At 40.3% G+C, this 19,078-nt stretch overlaps 1 protein-coding gene across 1 annotated transcript in view; it reads left to right on the forward strand.

The window, feature by feature from the left end:
- The first annotated feature begins 263 nt into the window (after nucleotides 1-263).
- Nucleotides 264-19,078, forward strand: part of ccdc14 (coiled-coil domain containing 14) — a 50,731-nt gene continuing 31,916 nt past the window's right edge. Inside the window, exons 1-7 of the mRNA XM_043693742.2 lie at nucleotides 264-568; nucleotides 10,914-10,969; nucleotides 13,058-13,133; nucleotides 13,242-13,314; nucleotides 13,971-14,111; nucleotides 17,013-17,246; nucleotides 17,455-17,549. Coding sequence (XP_043549677.1) covers nucleotides 509-568; nucleotides 10,914-10,969; nucleotides 13,058-13,133; nucleotides 13,242-13,314; nucleotides 13,971-14,111; nucleotides 17,013-17,246; nucleotides 17,455-17,549 — 735 coding nt within the window. The 5' untranslated portion in view covers nucleotides 264-508. The remainder of the gene's footprint in view (nucleotides 569-10,913; nucleotides 10,970-13,057; nucleotides 13,134-13,241; nucleotides 13,315-13,970; nucleotides 14,112-17,012; nucleotides 17,247-17,454; nucleotides 17,550-19,078) is intronic.

The raw sequence follows: 19,078 nt of genomic DNA on the forward strand, positions 1-19,078 counted from the left end.
GTCCTCCCGAGCAGCAGCAGCTAACGGCCGGGCCCGCGCCACCAACCGCCCTTCCTTCGAAATTCCCCTGTCAGGGGATTGGGCTGAATCCGTGACCGGCAGCTCCCTCCACCACTCACCGCGTGCCCCTCCACCTAGGGGCGGGCCGTTCCCTCAGCGCAGCCAATCAATGCTGTTATCTTAGTCGGAAATTCCGCTGAGGTGCCGCTGTCAGCTGGTGATGTCTGGAAGGAAAAGTTTCTGTTACAGTGAGGTAGGTGGATGTTTCCTGGGTACGGTGCTGGTGTGACAATTTATTTATATATAAATTGCTAATACGTTGGTGCGTCTTGAATTAAAATCGTTTAAAGTGTCACTCGCGAGTATCTTGTGGGCGAGTGGGGCAGTGTTATGAAGCTTGGAGAGGGTAGTGGTATTGGAGTCATGCTCTTGCTGTCAGATATCCTTCAGGGAACACCTTGATTTGGTCGAATATCCTTTCATCATTGGCATATAAACTGCCTTGAAGATGCCCTTCGGATACAATCGGGAGACCACAATCAAGATGAAACCTGGGAAGGCTTCGAAGGTAAGAAATGTTGAGAATTGTTTCAAACGATTGTTAGCGTAATCTGGAAAGCTGAAACAAAACAGGAATTGCTGGAGAAACTAAACTCAACGGGTCTGGTAGTATACGTCGAGAGAAAGGAGTTAACGTTTTGGGTTCAGTGACCCTTTAGAATAATGTGATCAAGGATAGTCAGCATTGTTTTGTGAAGGGCAGGTCGTGCCTCACAAACCTTATTGAATTCTTTGAGAAGGTGACTAAGGAGGTGGACGAGGGGAAAGCGGTAGATGTGTATATGGATTTTAGTAAGGCATTTGATAAGGTTCCCCATGGTAGACTACTGCAAAAAATACGGAGGTATGGCATTGAGGGTGAGTTGGAGGTTTGGATTAGGAGTTGGCTGGCTGGAAGAAGACAGAGGGTAGTAGTTGATGGCAAAGGTTCATCTTGGAGTGCCATCACTAGCGGTGTTCCGCAAGGATCTGTTTTGGGACCATTGCTGTTTGTCATTTTTATAAATGACCTGGAGGAGGGGTTAGAAGGTTGGGTGAGCAAGTTTGCGGATGATACGAAAGTCGGAGGAGTTGTAGACAGTGAGGAAGGATGTGGCAGGTTACAGCGGGATATAGATAAGCTGCAGAACTGGGCAGAAAGGTGGCAAATGGAGTTCAATGTAGCTAAATGTGAGGTGATTCACTTTGGTAAGAGTAACAAAAAGATGGGGTACTGGGCTAATGGTCGGATACTTGGTAGTGTGGATGAGCAGAGGGATCTTGGTGTCCATGTACACAGAACTTTGAAAGTTGCCACCCAGGTAAATAGTGCGGTGAAGAAAGCATATGGCGTACTGGCTTTTATTGGTAGAGGAATTGAGTTCCGGAGTCCTGAGGTCATGTTGCAGTTGTATAAGACTCTGGTGCGGCCGCATCTGGAGTATTGTGTGCAGTTTTGGTCGCCATACTATAGGAAGGATGTGGAGGCACTGGAACGGGTGCAGAGGAGGTTTACCAGGATGTTGCCTGGTATGGTAGAAAGATCGTATGAGGAAAGGCTGAGGCACTTGGGATTGTTTTCATTGGAGAAAAGAAGGTTTAGGGGTGACTTGATAGAGGTGTACAAGATGATTAGGGGTTTAGATAGGGTCGACAGTGAGAATCTTTTTCCACGTATGGAGTCAGCTATTACAAGGGGGCATAGCTTTAAATTAAGGGGGGGTAGGTATAGGACAGATGTTAGGGATAGGTTCTTTACTCAGCGAGTCGTGAGTTCATGGAATGCCCTGCCAGTAGCAGTGGTGGACTCTCCCTCATTATGGGCATTTAAGCGGGCATTGGATAGGCATATGGAGGATAGTGGGCTAGTGTAGGTTAGGTGGGCTTGGATCGGCGCAACATCGAGGGCCGAAGGGCCTGTACTGCGCTGTCTTCTTCTATGTTCTATGTAGAACTTTAGAACCCTATTTTCTCTTCACAGATGTTACCAGACCTGCTGAGTTTCTCCAATTTCTGTTTTTGTTAATGAGCTATGTGATTTCTAATGTGATTTTAGTTTGAGGGTACTATGTACTAATTTAAATTCGATTGCTGATAGGATTTGTTTGGATTGTTTTGGATGATTGCAAACTCAGTTTGGTGTTTAGTTGTTTTTGTTTTCATTGTTTGGGAGAAAACATCCACTTAACAGTAATCTCTGATGTGAAACTTGAGGACACAAATTCATAACTTGACTAATATTTGGACTGAGAATTTTCATAGAATCCCTACTGAGTGTAACAAGTCTACACAAACCCTCTGAAAGTAACCCACCCAAACCCATTCCCCTACCCTATTATCCTATATTTACCCCGACCAATGCACTTAACCTACACATCCCTAAAGACTATGGGCAATTCATCTAATCTGCACATCTTTGGACTGTGAGAGGAAACCAGAACACCTGGAGTAAACCCATGCAGACATGTGCACACAGTCAGTCGCCGAAGGCTGGAGTTGAACCCAGGTCCCTGGCGCTTGAGGCAGCAGTGCTAGCCACTGAGCCACTGTGCTGCCACATTTTACAGTAATTGGGAAATTGCATTTGTCTGAATATTTCAGGAATGTATGATAGGTTAAATAAATAAACTTTTCAAATCCAAGCCAGAATCTCTGAGCAATGCTGAGTGGCCATAAGTTATTACTAAAAACACACAACACCAAGTTATACTCCAACAGGTTTATTTGGAAGCACTAGCTTTGAGAGTGCTGACTATTGAGGTGATTGTGGGGAATAAGACCATAAGACACAGAATTTATAGCAAAAGATTACACTGTCATGCAACTGAAATGATATATTGAACAAACCTGGATTGTTAAGTCATTCATCTTTTAGAATGTTTTGATTCATTAATATATAAATCCCAGAACTTCTTTTAAGTCACCTTCTTGAGATAACTTAAGGTTTTATAACAAAAGGTCAGCTCAGACAATGCATTGAAGATGTGTGGTTAGAGACTGGCTGTATCCACGTCTTGAGTCAGACTGGTTCTATTTCCAAAGTGGAATTTACAAAATATACATTGACTGCCTGCAGTTTGTGCATTTGTTTGAGCAAAATAGAATGAATCTGCAAATATAATTCTGCAAATACAAATTCACCAATAGAATTATGTCTGTGCGTGTACATGGGGGAGAGAGTTAGCACTGCTGCCTCACAGCGCCAGAGACCCGGGTTCAATTCCCGCCTGAGGCGACTGACTGTGTGGAGTTTGTACATTCTTCCCGTGTCTGCGTGGGTTTCCTCCGGGTGCTCCGGTTTCCTCCCACAGTCCAAAGATGTGCAGGTCAGGTGAATTGGCCATGCTAAATTGCCCGTAGTGTTAGGTAAGGGGTAGATGTAGGGGTATGGGTGGGTTGCGCTTCGGTGGGGCGGTGTGGACTTGTTGGGCCGAAGGGCCTGTTCCACACTGTAAGTAATCTAATCTAAAAAAAAAATCTAAAGAGTGTGTGTATGTGAGAGAGTGTGTATTTGCGTGTGTGAAATCTTGGTAAAGTGTGTGGGTGTGATGGAGTATAAGTTAACTTGGCAACCGTCGCTCCTGATTTGCCCAACATTTAACCCCTCCACTAAACTAAGACATTCATTGTTTGTTGAGAGCATTGTGTTGTGTAGACTAAAACTAAAACATTTTGGATATTGGAGTTCAAAAATAAAAAACAAAATGTTGGAGAAACTTAAGTCTCTCAGCATCTATGGAGAGAGAAAACAAACATATTAATTAATGTTTAGAGTCCAACATGAATCATCTTCAGAACTGAAGAACTGTTATGAGGAAGAGTTGAAGAGTGTGGTGCTGAAAAAGCAGAGCTCTGTCCTCATCAATCCTCTTTGTTACTTTTTCAAAAAGACTCAATCAGGTTTATCAGACATGATTTCCCACGCACAAAGCCATGTTGGCTATCACTAATCAGTCCTTGCCTTTCCAAATGCATGTAAATCCTGTCCCTCAGGATTCTGTCCAAAAACGTACGCACTACCGATGTCAGGCTCACTGGTCTATAGTTCCTTGGCTTTTCCTTACCACCTTTCTTAAATAATGGCACCATTTTAGCCAACCTTTAGTCTTCTGTCACCTCACCTGTGACTATCGATAATCTAACTATCTCAGCAAGGGGCCCAGCAATCAGTTCTTTATATTCCCATCAGCGGGGCGGGGGGCAGAGGTGAGGTTACACCTATCAGGTCATGGGGATGTACCCACTTTTATGCATTTTAAGACGTGGAGAAGGTGAGGACTGCAGATGCTGGAGATCAGAGTTAAAATGTGTGGTGCTGGAAAAGCATAGCAGGTCAGGCAGCATCTGAGGAGCAAAAGAGTCAGCGTTTTGGGCATAAGCCCTTCTTAAGCCCAAAATGTCGACTCTCTTGCTCCTCAGATGCTGTATGACCTGCTGTGCTTTTTCAGTGCCACTCATTTTTCAAGATGTCACCATCTATTTCTCCACATTCTGTATCTTCCATGTCCTTCTCCACAGTTAACACTGATGCACAATATTCATCGAGTCATAGAGATGTACAGCCCAGAAACAATCCCTTCGGTCCAACTCATCCATGCCGACCAAATATCCCAACCTAATGTAGTCCCATTTGCCAGCACTTGGCCCGTATCTCTTGAAATCCTTCCTATTCATATACCCATCAAGATGCCTTTTAAATGATGCAGTTGTACCAGCCTCCACCACTTCCTCTGGCAGCTCATTCCATATACGCACCATCCTCTGCGTGAAAACGTTGCCCCTTATGTCCTTTTAATATCTTTCCCCTCTCATCCTAAACCTATGCCCTCTAGTTCTGGACTGCCTCACCCCAGGGAAAATACCTTTATCTATTTATTCTCTGCATGCCCTTCATAATTTCATTAACCTCTATGGGTCACCCCTCAGGCTTCAACTCTCCAGAGTTTTGTGGGCGGCACGGTGGCACAGTGGTTAGCACTGCTGCCTCACAGCGCCTGAGACCCGGGTTCAATTCCCGCCTCAGGCGATTGACTGTGTGGAGTTTGCATGTTCTCCCCGTGTCTGCGTGGGTTTCCTCCGGGTGCTCCGGTTTCCTCCCACAGTCCAAAGATGTGCAGGTTAGGTGAATTGGCCATGCTAAATTGCCCATAGTGTTAGGTAAGGGGTAAATGTAGGGGTATGGGTGGGTTGCGCTTCGGCGGGTCGGTGTGGACTTGTTGGGCCCAAGGGCCTGTTTCCACACTGTAATGTAATGTAATCTAATCTAATCTAAACAGCCCCAGCCTATTCAACCTATCCCTATAGACCTTGGAGTGCAGGTTCATAACTCCTTGGAAGTGGAGTCGCAGGTTGATAGGATAGTGAAAAAGACATTTGGTATGGTTTCTTTTACTGGTCAGAGTATTGAGTACAGGAGTTGGGAGGTCATGTTGCGGCTGTACAGGACATTAGTTAGGCCACTGTTGGGATATTCCATGCAGTTCTGGTCTCCTTCCTATCGGAATGATGTTGTGAAACTTGAAAGGGTTCAGAAAAGATTTGCAAGGATGTTTCCAGGGTTGGAGGATTTGAGCTATAGGGAGAGGCTGAACAGGCTGGGGCTGTTTTCCCTGCAGCGTCGTAGCTGAGGGGTGACCTTATCGAGGTTTACAAAATTGACGGGCATGGATAGGGTAAATAGGCAAAGTCTTTTCCCTGAGGTGGGGAGTCCAGAACTAGAGGCCATAGGTTTAGGGTGAGAGGGGAAAGATATAAAAGTTACTTAAGGGGCAACCGTTGCACACAGAGGGTGGTACATGTATGGAATGAGCTGCCAGAGGAAGTGGTGCAACATTTAAAAGGCATTTGTATGGGTATATGAATAGGAAGGGTTTGGAGGGATATGGGCCAGGTGCTGGGAGGTGGAACTAGATTGGGTTGGGATAACTGGTCAGCATGAACGGGTTGGACTGTAGGATCTGAAAAACAACCCTCTACCACCGTCCTCTGTCTTCTACCTTCAAGCAGTTCTGTCTCCAAATGGCTAGTTCTCAATGTATTCCATGAGCTCCCTATTTAATATCTTCCGCTATCTCCCGTGGTTCCACACATAGTCTGCTTTGCTTCCTAGTTACCCTTTTGTCCTTCATAAATTCATAAAATCCCTTTGGATTCTCCTTAACCCTTTAGTGGAGAACTTTGAAATTTTCTAACAAAACCTTGTATTTGTATAATATATTTATGTCCTGTGCAAACTGAGCCACATCAATAGCTGTTAAGACCATAAGACGTAGGAGCATACATTAGGATATTCAGCCCATCGAGTCTGTTCTGCCATTCAATCATGGCTAATATGTTTGTCAACCCCATTCTACCACTTTCTCCCAGTAAACCTTGATCTCCTTGAAACTCATGAGCCTATCTATCTCCGTTTTAAATATACTAAATGACCTAGCCTCCACAGCCTTCTGTGGCAATGCATTCCATAGATTCACCACATTCGGGTTGAAGAAGTTTCTCCCTATCTCCATTCTAAAAGGTTTTCCTTTCAGTTCAAGACTGTGCCCTCGGCTCCCAGTTTCTCCTACCAATGGAAACATCTTCCCAATGTCCACTCTGCCCAGGCCATTTAGTGTTCTGTAAGTTTCAATTAGATTCCCCTCTCATCCTTCTGAACTCCATCGAGTATAAACCTAGAGTCCTCAAACATTCCTCAGATGTTAGGCTTTTCATTCCTGGGATTATTCTTGTGACTCTCTTCTGAACACACTCCAGGACAAGTACATCCTTCCTGAGATATGGGGCCCAAATCTCGTCTGACCAGAGCCTTATAAACTTCAGAAGTACATCCCTGATTTTATATTCAGGTTCTCTCAAAATAAATGCCATTATTGCATTTCCCTTCCTAATGACTTAACCTGCAAGTTTACCTTGAGAGAATCTTGGACTAGAACTCCCAAGATACTTTGCACTTCAAACTTTCTGAATTTTTTTTTTAGATTAGATTACTTTACAGTGTGGAAACAGGCCCTTCGGCCCAACAAGTCCACACCGCCCCGCCGAAGCACAAACCACCCATACCCCTACCCCTACATTTACCCCTTACCTAACACTATGGGCAATTTAGCATGGCCAATTCACCTGACCTGCACATCTTTGGCCTGTGGGAGGAAACCGGAGCACCCGGAGGAAATCCACGCAGACACGGGGAGAATGTGCAAACTCCACACAGTCAGTCGCCTGAGGCGGGAATTGAACCCGGATCTCTGGCGCTGCGAGGCAGCAGTGCTAACCACTGTGCCACCGTGCCGCCCACATTTTCTCCCTGTATAGAAAATAATCCATGCCTCTATTCTTCCTACCAAAGTGCATGACCTCACAGTATCTCACATTGTACTCCATCTGCCATTTCTTTGCCCTCTCTGCTAACCTATTCAAATCCTTCTGCAGCCTTCCAACCACCTCAATGCTACCTGCCCCTCCACCTCTCTTTGTATCGTCTGAAAACCTAGCCAGAATGCCTTCAGTTCCTTCATCTAAATCGTTAATGTATAAAGTGAAAAGTTGCTGTCTAAACACTGAGCCTTGTGTAACACCACTTGTGAACGGCTGCCATCCTGAGAAGGACCCTTTTATTGCCACTCTCTATGTTTTCTGCCAGACAGTCAAGCTTCTATCCATGCGAGCCTCTTGCCTCTAATACCATGGGCCCTCATCTTACTCAGTAGCCTCCTGTGTGGCATCTTGTCAAAGACCTTCTTGAAGTCCAGATAGATAATATCCATTGACTCTCCTGGTCTAACCTGCTTTTTACTTTCTCAAAGAATTCTAGCAGATTTGTGAGGCATGCCCTCCCCTTGATGAAACTATGCTGACTTTGCCCTATGTTATCTTACACTTCCAAGTATCCAGAAATCTCATCCTTCACAATGGATTCCAGGATCTTACCCACAACCAAGGTTAGGCTAATTGGCCTGTAATTTTCCATCTTTTGCCTTACTCCCTTTTTAAACAGGGATGTCACATTATCAATTTTCCAGTCCTCTGGGACCCTCCCTGATTCTAGCAATTCCTGAAAGATCACTACTAAAGTTTCCACTATCTCTTCAGCTATGTCCCTTTTGAACTCTGGGATGTAAACCATCTGGTCCAGGTGATTTATTCACCTTCAGGCTATTCAGGTTTTCTAGTACCTTCCCCTTAGTAATGGCTACCATACTTAGCTATGCCCTCTCACTCTCTTGAATTTTTGGGATATTACTTGTGTCTTTCACCATGAAGACCGATGGAAATTAATTATTCAGTTCCTTGGCCATTTACCTCAGCCGTTTCGCCACTACTCTCTCCAGGGTAATTTTCCAGTGGTCCAATGTCCACTTTTGCCTCTTTTTTGCTCTTTATATATCTAAAGAAACTCTTACAGTCTTTTATATTACTGGCTTGCTTACCTTCAGATTTAATCTTTTCCTTTTTTTTTGTTGTCCTCTGGTTTTGTAAGCTTCCCAATCCTCTGGCTTCCTACTGTCCTTCAACACACAATATGCTTTCTCTTTTGTTTTTGTGCTATCCCTGACTTCCCTGGTCAGCCATGGTCGCCTCATCCTCCATGTATCATGCTTCGTTTCCCTCAGGATGAATCCCTTTTGTGTCTCCTGAATTACTCCCAGAAACTCCTGCCATTGTTGTTCCACTGTCTTTCCTGTTAGGCTCCTCCTCCAGTCAATTCTACGCAGTTTCTCCCTCATTCCTTTGTAGTTGCCTTTATTCAGCTGTAATACCTCTGGTTCTATTTTCTCCCTCTCAAATTGCAGAGCAAATTCAATCATATTATGATCACTGCCTCCTAAGGGTTCCTTCACCTAAGCTCCCTGATCAAGTTTTCCTCATTGCGCAACACTAAATCCAGTATTGCCTGTTCCCTAGTGGGCTCCATCACATGTTGCTCCAAAAAGCCATCTCGTAGACATTCCACAAATTCTTTTTCTTGCAATCCAGTACCAACCTGATTTTCCCAGTCCACCTGCATATTGGAATCCCTTGTGATCACTATAACGTTGCTTTTCCTACACATCTTTTTCTATCTCCTGATGTATCTTGTGCCCCAGTTGCTGACTACTGTTTGGGGGCCTGCACGTAACTGCAACTATGTTTTTTTTTCACCTTTGCATTTCCTCAATTCTACCCTTCTGATCCTACTTTGTTTCTTACACCTTGACCCCATTTTGAGTCTTGAAAGTTGTGGCATCCCCTCAGTAAGAATTAGTTGTGGGTAGGTGGGGAGTGGAGGGGGGGAAATCTCTGAGGGCATGTGCAGCCCTTAAAACTCTGTCAAAGTTCCACAATAGCTATTGTGCCTTAGGGCATGCGACTTTACTTAGGTCTTGCCCCCCACCACTTTGGGAAGCCTTGGACTAGGCAGTTGAGTGATTAAAATGGGGGATATGCATCATGTCAGACCTGAAGTTAAGAAACAAGGTTTAAGGTCGAGAAATGTTAAGAATGTAATCTATTATAAACAGGTGAAATAAGGGAGGTTTGTAGAAAAACAAAAAGGAGGGTTTATGGAAGACTGGAGAGATTATTTGGCAAAAAAGCTTGTGGCATAGGGACAAAAACTGATTTGTTAAATTAATTCATCACTTTTATGATTGTTGCTCCCCATTAGCAAATATAAAATTGTCAGTTCCCTGTTTGTTTCCATAACCCATTGTATTCAGGACAGTTTCTTAGAATAATTAATGAACCCCTCCAAGCTACTTTTGCCGATTTCGGTTGATTCAATTTAGGTGTATATTGAAGTCACACATGGTTATTGCAGTATATTTTTTGCATGTCCCCCTTTTTTCCTTGATGTTGAATCTGTCGTCCCCTCAAAAGTGAATTATTTCTTTTCTTTTTATTTTCACCTGCATTTCCGCTTTATATCATGAGCAACTGAGATGCACTACTCTGTCTCTTCAGTCTGTCCTTTAACATAGATTGTGAACAACTGAAGCTACAACTCTGGTGCTTTGTGGCAACTTGAAAATGCCCCATGTATCAATACTCTCCGATTCCTGATTATTAATCAAACCTCTGTCCATGCCAATATATTATTAAGTTGTTTTTGCAGTGGTAAATGAAAACAGTTAAGTTAGGAATAGTGGTGACCTGTGGGTATTCAGCCTTGCCTAAATGGGCCACAGACAATAAGGTTGAAAACCAGTGGTCAAGGGGATGTGTATGTGGAAAAAGCTGAATTGTTACCAAGACATATGACCTAAAGTTGTTGAATTCTATGAAATAGTTGACTGAAGGGTCATATAATTGAGGCAATAATTTGAACAAACAATTGAATATGTATTTCTAGAAATTAAAGAAAAACTCTAAGAACTGAGGCAAAACGACAAGCATTTGGTAGCCAATCAGAAATTGTACATGTTAACATGTAGTGTTCACCTTCAACTTGTCACTGCAGCTGTGAAAAGTTCTAGTGAATACTTTAATGCTGTTAGAAAACACAGTAGATAATTTCACGTAAATTTGTGAAATATTTTGATTTTATTGTATCAAACGTGATTCATCTTTAATCTTGCATTGCTAATTTTACTTTTTTGATTAGTATAATTCACCCTCGGTTGTTAATTATTTAGTGGACTAAAACTTGATGTGATGTAAAATTTTATCACATGATTTTCTGTCAATTTAACAACTGTTATTTTCAAATTGTGATGCACATGTGAGAGGTGTTGCTACAAAACAATACAACTTGAAAATGCCCCATGTATCAATACTCTCCGATTCCTTTTTTCCCCATCCTTTTGGTCCACCTTTGAGTGCAGTTTAGTTACCAGTTGTCAACATCTTTAAGGATTTATTGTGTCAATGCATAAAAGTGGTCTCATTTTTCTTGCTAGGCACTTTCTTCAGGAAGGTTAGTAGGCTCTTACAAGCAACGTAGTGGGAAAAAGAGGTAAGGTGTCCATTTGTTTGGCCATTTTGCTGAATTTTTAACTTTTTTATATTAAAAGCTTCAATTATAATCACTTTAATGTTATGTAATATGAAAACATTTTAACATTTTTTGGGAAAAGTTATAGCAGCTATACATATTTCAAGTTCTGATATCTGAGCAAAAAATGTATGGATAGAACTATTTCTAGTTTAGGAAGATTCCTCTGATACTGAGTTCTGTACTTATTAGTCATTTGGAGTCTAATTTTTTTGTGTCCCAGCTTTCAGGAATACAAACCTGGCTGAGATTGCTCTTGAGACTTGTAAGATTTTTCAAAAGTGAAATTTACACTATTCTCATAACTATGCAAGATTTAAAGCTTTGCTGTATTCTTGCCACCATATATCTTTTTTTTAATAAAAGGTTTAACTTAGCATGCTAATTCATAGCTTGTTTTTTTAAATGGAATGCTGTAGATTATTTTAAAATCCATCTAACAAATGTCTGGGGCAGGTGGAACTTGAACTCTGATCTAATGACCTAGAGGCAGGGACACGACTGCTGCAACCCAAGAGCCCTAGAAAAGCCATACAGGGCTCCCTGACTTACAAACATGCAACTTAAGAATGCTTACAATGAGAAACATGATACCATACAGTAGTGTAATTTTTAAAGATCTGACTTGCAAACATTTCCTGTACTTATGAACTACTATTTTTATATTGTCCTGCATGGTATTCCAACTTGTGGATGAATTGATCTGTGAACAGATACAAGAACAGAACCCATTTGCAACTCAGGGACTGATTGTATTCTGATGAATTTGCAACATTCTAGATACCATCCTTTTTTATAAATGAATGCTGATAGAAACATTAATTGAGAAAAATAATAAGTGTCAATAATGCATGTGCCTTGGAATTAGATGGTTACCAGCTAAAGTCTCATTCCAAAATCTTGTGCACAAAAATGTAGACATACTTTTCTCCAACATTGAGACAGTCCTGCACTCAGAGCTGCCATTTTCTGTATATGTTAAACCAAAGTTCTTCCTGCTCTCTCAGGTGTTATGGACTAGACCAGACCACTCAAAACATTCTTAAGCAGGCAGCCCAGACCATAACTTTGCAATTTATTTCGATAAGTGTACAGTGAAAATTATCTGGAGTGAGGTAGTTAGGTTGACTACGAGATTTTAAAACAGACAAAAATGTATTCACAAGATTACACAATGAAACACAAAAAAACAGAAAAAAGAACCCCTACAGAACTCAGTCTATCCAAACTAGACTTAATTATGCTGTTCTGAATATACACAACAGTCCCAATAAGCAAACCCCCTTAAAAACCAGTACAAATGGAGCACCTGCTTACAGGTTGAAGTTAGAAGGAGAGAGAGAGCTTCCACACAGCTCACTGTTGAACTCCCAACTAATAATGAACTGAACAAAACTGCTCAATTATGAGCTGACCACTTCCCTTTTATTATACAGGTCACTTCTAAAACATGACCACTTTGGCCTAAAGTCTCATCTGTTTACATATAAACAAAAAGGCATCTCAATACCCATTAATCTCTGTACCAACCCAGACTAATTGGCACCAAGAATGGTTTATTATCACTCTGGAAAACAACCATGGACACAGTATCCTTGAGAAAAGGAACAGCTTTTAGAAAAAATAAACTAGCTTTGTGACACAGAGGGATGTGAAAATCTGACAGTACTATTTTTAAAAGAGGTGAAGGCGTTAATTTTAGTATCCTGGCAAATATTTACCCCAAATTAATGTCACAAAAGTAGACAATCTGCCTATTATTCAATTACTGTGTGGTGCTTTGCACATTGGCCTCTGCCTTTCTTGCATTATGACAGTGATTATACTTCTTCAAAAATACTTAATTGGTTGTAAGCTGCCTTTTGTGCATGTAACAGGCTGCATAAATACAGCAGCTTTTTATTACCCTGAAACAAAAATTTGCTATAAATGAGTTTACATCTCCTGTGAGATTTGGCACTATGCAGCAGTTGAGGCAAAATATTTCCCCTTTTATATTCAACACGGAAAGCAAATGTTTTATTGATCCCATTTTGTTTTTCTTATTAGGCTGACAGGTAGAAAAGCTTCAACAAATTCTGTAGAGTCTGGTTACTCGCTGTATTCCACGGATTCTGAAGATCAGGTATAAACATCTATAAGATGGTTGCCTCTTCTACTTTTAGTGTAGTATTGTTTCATTAAATACTTGGATTTCATCTGATAGCATAAATTGTCATTTTTTTTTCCAAAGGTTACAGATATTCATAAAGGCCTTGATCGATGTGCAGCTTTATTGCAGGATATTTTGAAAAATGAGACAGCAGGTATGTTATTTTGTCACTCTTCACTTGTTCAAAATACAATGTGATTTCGTATGTCAACATTGATTTTAGTGTGATCTCATTTGCATACAAAATTTGATAGTCATAAACAACATATCTATCAGCGTCTGAAAAGACGAGTTAGCATTTTAAATAGGGTTGAAAATGGATTTCAGTTTTCAGATGAAATGTGCTAGATGTATGTGCAAAAGATCAATTTTGTCAGGTTGTAAAAATGCATTGAAGGACCAACCAGGAAAACCGCTCATAGTAAGAGCAAAGTAGAATATAAATAAAAGAAGCCAGTAATAAAATGGGAAGACAACAACAGTCTCTCATCACTAGACTCAAACCAGAGCTTTGTGGAATGTCTAGGAAGAAAGTAGACTATTCCTGAAGTTTTGATTGGAGTAAGGTCAGAAGTCAAAGTCAAGAAGGTGAAATGGAAGGGTGACTTGAAGTGACAACCATATGTAGATTGGGGTCATTCTTGCAGAGAATGGATTTCTACTTTATTCCTTTGGTGAAGTTCACTGTCTAATCATGATCAGAAATATTAGGCAATACATTTTCTTTCTTTTTAATCAATCAGTATGATGTCAACATTTGTACATATTAGAAATTGTGTTAATGCTCAATTTTATGCAAACCACTGTTAGATCAGAAAGTTGCTCCTCTGCCTTCAAAGAAGACAAATGTTAGAAAAGCAAAAGTGCCTTCCAACAAAGGAGAAAATAGCAAAAAGGAAGTCAAGAAAAACAGGCCTGTTTCCTGTGCTATTTGTGTGCAGCAAGAGACTGGTGAGTTATAGAAAAGATAAACTAAGTAATATATATGTGAATGCTTGTATCATGAAACAGTTGTGCGATGTTTCACATTGTAATTCAAATTTTATAGGTGCAAAAATTTGATAAATCCATAATTCATGAATTATTTATTAAATAAAGTCATCATCACCTTCAGTCATTTTACCTCTACCTCTGGTTCACTTCAGGTCTTTGCCATTAACATAGCCAAGATGTCCTGGTCGACAGACATGTGTAATACAGATAACTGGGTTATTTACCAGATCTAAACAACTGTGGTAGCTTCATCTGTGAATGTGCAATCACAATGAGTGGGGATTGGCTTAAACCTCTGGTTCGTTTCACAGACGTATTACTGCCTAAGTGGCAATCTGCACACCCTATGATCATCCAGGGTATGTGTTAATCAAAAGGACTTTCACTCCAATACAGAGCTGGAGATCCTTTTGATGCTGTGTGCAATGATGCCGCCATGCTATGGCATTCCAAACTCTCTGATGTCTTTGGACATGAAAGCAGATTTGAAATGTAGGCTAAGAGATAAAGAATACCTTCTTCAAATGTTACTGCTGGCATGCAGAGAAACCTAACCAATGTACTGTTTCGAGCACCAATGAATTACTAAATGCATCGTTAAGTATGCAGTGAGCCATTCTGAAGCTTGAACACAAATGAAACTGCACTTGAATACTCGTCAGTGAGGGATTTCAAAATTATTATGGCATGCTGCATGCTTCACAAAATCATTCAACAGTGAAGTTAGAAGATGCAGAGTGAATGTTTGCACATGAAAGAGTGTCAGCTGCTCACTGCTAAGATTTTTATAGCTGCAAGCTCTGCTTAATTATTACCTGTAATAATCACATCTGACCACACTCTCCTGTAGCTTCCAAAGCCACTGGTACCAAGTTGTTCTGCAAACAACTAAAACATCCATGGTAGACTGTACATCCCCCTCCTGCCAACCCCCCAAATGTCTCAAGTCATTTTCAAATCCTGAGTTCCACTTCATCAAGCAATTGAAAAGGCAAGTTGTGACCAAACAACAAAGAATAGGTAACCTGGAGAATGAAGTGGTGTGTAATAGTGTAAAATTCGGACAAAAAAATTTAATGTTCCATCATCTGGCTTTAATGCTTGGAGCCTTTCTGATGGACTAAACTGCTTGCAAAAAAAGACAAAATTATTTTTCTGAAAACTTCACATTTTGGATTAAACATTGCTTGTAGATTATTCAGTTTGAAAAAAAAGATGCCATGGGGCTATGTAAATAAATACTGTCTATGGATTTTTTAAAATTCATTTGTGGATGTGGGTATCACTGACTGACCAACATTTGTTGTCTATCCCTAGTTGCCCTTGAGAAGGTGGTGGCAAGCTGCCTTCTTGAACAATTGCAGTCCACCTGGTGTGGGTTGATCCACAATGTCATTAGGGAGAGAATTCCAGGATTTTCACAGAGTGATAGAAGGAACAGTGATATATTTCCAAGTCAGGATTGTGAATGGTTTGGAGGGGAATTTGCTGGTGGTAGTGCTCCCTCATATATCTGCTGCAGTTGTCCTTCTAGGTGGAAGTGGTTGTGGGTTTGGAAGGTGTTATCCGAGGATGTTAGGTGAATTTCTGCAGTGCACGGTGTAGATAGTACAGCAGAAAGTGAGGACTGCAGATACTGGTGAGTCAGAGTTGAAACGTGTGGCGCTGGAAAAGCACAGCAGGTCAGGCAGCATCAGAGGAATTCCTGATCAGCATTCCTGATGAAGGGCTTATGCCTGAAACGTCAACTTTCCCGCTCCTCAGATGCTGCCTGATCTGCTGTGCTTTTCCAGCGCCAACCGTTTTGACTGTGTGTAGATAATACACACTGCTGCTACTGAGTGTTGGTGGTGGAGGGTGTGGATGCTTGTGGGTGTGGTGCCAATCAAGCAGGCTGCTTTGTCCTGTATGGTGTCAAGCTTCTTCAGTGTTGTTGAAGTTGCATCCATCCAGGCAAGGTGCTGCCAGACTGCCTGATTTTCTCCAGCACTTTCTATAGAAAATTTGGGACTCCGTTTCAAAGGTACAAACATTTACTGCTTTCAGTTTAACTTTAGAAGTGACTTGTGATATTTATTAACATTTTTAAAAATAAATGTTGTATTGTTTAGTGTGGATTTCTGTTTTAGGATGAAAACCCAGAATATTTCACTTTTTATTCAGGTTATAGGTACGTTTGAAACAATTTTTACTACAGCAACCAAAACAGCTTTCTCATTGGTTCAAGGGAAATGCAGGAAATCACTAATTATGACTACTTGGATTATTTCCAAAGATTGTTACAGAAAGGTAATCTGACTAAACAGATCATCAAGAGTTACACTGATTAAATAATTTTGTTAACTCTAATTCACAAGCAGTATCAAAAGCTTCTACCTGTGAAACAAGGACCCAAAACTTTCTGCCAGATGGCTATTGTGACAGATGCCTATTTATGCCTACTTTCTTTATTACTTCGTTTAAATTACACCTATAGTCATTTGACATTGAGCACCACTGATGGTGGCCATGCAGACATCTGGAACTGATACTCTGCAAACCTTTGTCTGATGGGAAATATGAACATTAATGTTAATATTAGTGGGTTTTTTTAAGATCCATTCAGATTGTCAGGTTGGTGGTTTTGTAACTCTTGATCACAAACATTTCTCAAAATTGCTCAACTTTGCAGGTTAATGTCTGATTTACAGGATTTTATATTCCCAAATCACTTCCTGTTTTGAGGATTTTAAATTATGATGTGATTTCTAAAAGCATTTGTGAAGATTATAAGGTTCATACTGTATCTGTAGCTAATTAATCTGAATGAATTGTGTTATACTGGCTAACGTTGCCAAACTAAATTAATTTTCTACTTAGTTTCAACACCAAAGTTTAAGAGGGTTCCTGATGCAGCTGAAGTAGATGTGAACAACACTGCTCATGTGTCAACGATGCCATACTCAACAATTTCATCAAGTCAGAACTCTCCTGTTATAAATCATTGCCTCTCTGATCATGTACAGACACAAATGGGTCTTATAAATGACCATGCTCCAGTAGGTCCTTCAATAAGGATATCGCCTCGATCTTACTACACAGTTTTAGACTCTGGTAAGATCACGCTTAATTTCTTTACAGCAAATGGTGTAGTTAAAAAAAACACAATGTTATTCTTTAATTTAGAATACTTAGGACGATTTACAGATATCAGTACATGCTTAATATAATTTTCTGTGCCAATAATAGCACACCACAATTTTCATTTGTTTATGTTAACTACCACTAGTTTCATATTAAATATTCATAATGTTTACTTTAGGACCCCAAGTTGTTTCAACGTTTAATTCTCGACTGCCTACCTCTACACCAACTATGTCTCCAAAGAATGTTGAGCCTTCATTAGTAATACCTTCAGTGAGTATATAAATGGGTTGTTCTGTAATAAGTGTTTTATTTACAATATCTGGAACATAATGTAGATAACAGTAAAAGCATCAGATTAAGGAGGGTTCAATCTTCCTGGATAATCAGATTTGTACTTTGTAAAGTGAAGCTTTCAAATATACTTGGAAGTAGTTTATTATTTTAATAACTGACTGAAAACCCATCTCTCAAGCTATAAATATTTTATTTTCATTCTTTGTGGCTGCTATATTTTATTTTCTGAGTTTTTTTCCACTTTGTCTTATTTAATTTAACATCCATTTTACACCTATTCTTGGACTTCTCTGATCCCAACTTCCTTTTTCACTTTGTCACATTCTTCTATCTGATGGAAGAAAATGCCTTCAGCCAAATATTGGCCTAAATTAATAGGCTTTGGGGTCAATCAAATAATTGAACCAAAAAACATAAAATGTTGGAGAAACTTAGCAGCATCTGAGGAGAGAAAAACTGGGCAAATGTTTTGAGTTGGGTGACCCCCAACTAAGTTGGCTCCAAAACAACTAACTCTTCTTCTGAAACTTCTGTGAGAAGTTGATAAATCCAATACCTCAGCAGAAAAGGTCAAGATTCTGTACAACCTGGAGAAACAGGATTTTTTCCACACTCTGCATCTTCGCAAGCTTGTGCCTGAAAATATAAAATGGAATAGTTTTAGTTGTTCAAGTTGAAAGAAATTTGGCAGTGCTGTGATCTTGTTTGGTTGGACCTGATTATATTGAACACATTCCCTGTGGACACTGAAGCACGACTGTTGCCAGTTTCTAGGTAAGATCCTAATTATTAAAAATTTGGGGTGTTATTATAAAGGAGAAATTGAAGTTTGATTAGCTCGGTTGGCCCAATGGCTAGTTTGTAAAGAAAAGTGATGCCAACAGCGTGGATTCAATTCACACACAGGCTAAAGTTATCATGAAGGACTCTTTCTTAACCTTTCCCCATTCCTGAGGCATGCTGTGCTTCCAGTTAAACCACCATCAGTTATCTCTCTCATAAGCTTTAGGGTTCAGTGGGACTGTCGTGCCTACTCTATAAGGGAAATGCATGCCCTTCATGTTTTACATTCAAAATTATTCTCCGTTCCTTTGGTTTGACAACTTTACCATATGTAAATTTCATCAATTTAAGTTAATCCTTATTTAAAAATACACATTACTACTTCTGGACAAAATGTTAAATAAATTAATTACCTTTCTTGATAATTTTCTTCAAGAGAATTCTCAGTTTTTAAAATGCTGACAGGAAATGGTCTTTTAAACAAAATATCCTTTTTAAAATTGAAATTGAATTGATATCCTGAGTCATAAAGTGGGTAAGTTATTTTTCTGAATTATTGTTGGTCCACAGGCAGTCTCAAGATTTTAAAAAGAAGTCATGTCCCTCTTATTTTATTGGGGAATGCTTCCTACATTATACAAATAGTTATTGCATTGTGCAATTCAGTGACACCACTGACTAGTATCTCTCGAACAGCTCTGTTTAAATTTTATTCAGTACCA

The sequence above is a fragment of the Chiloscyllium plagiosum genome, unplaced genomic scaffold (assembly GCF_037043375.1).
Source record: "Chiloscyllium plagiosum isolate Xiang-an unplaced genomic scaffold, Cpla_swu_hap1 HiC_scaffold_7, whole genome shotgun sequence".
In the NCBI taxonomy this organism is placed as follows: domain Eukaryota; kingdom Metazoa; phylum Chordata; class Chondrichthyes; order Orectolobiformes; family Hemiscylliidae; genus Chiloscyllium; species Chiloscyllium plagiosum.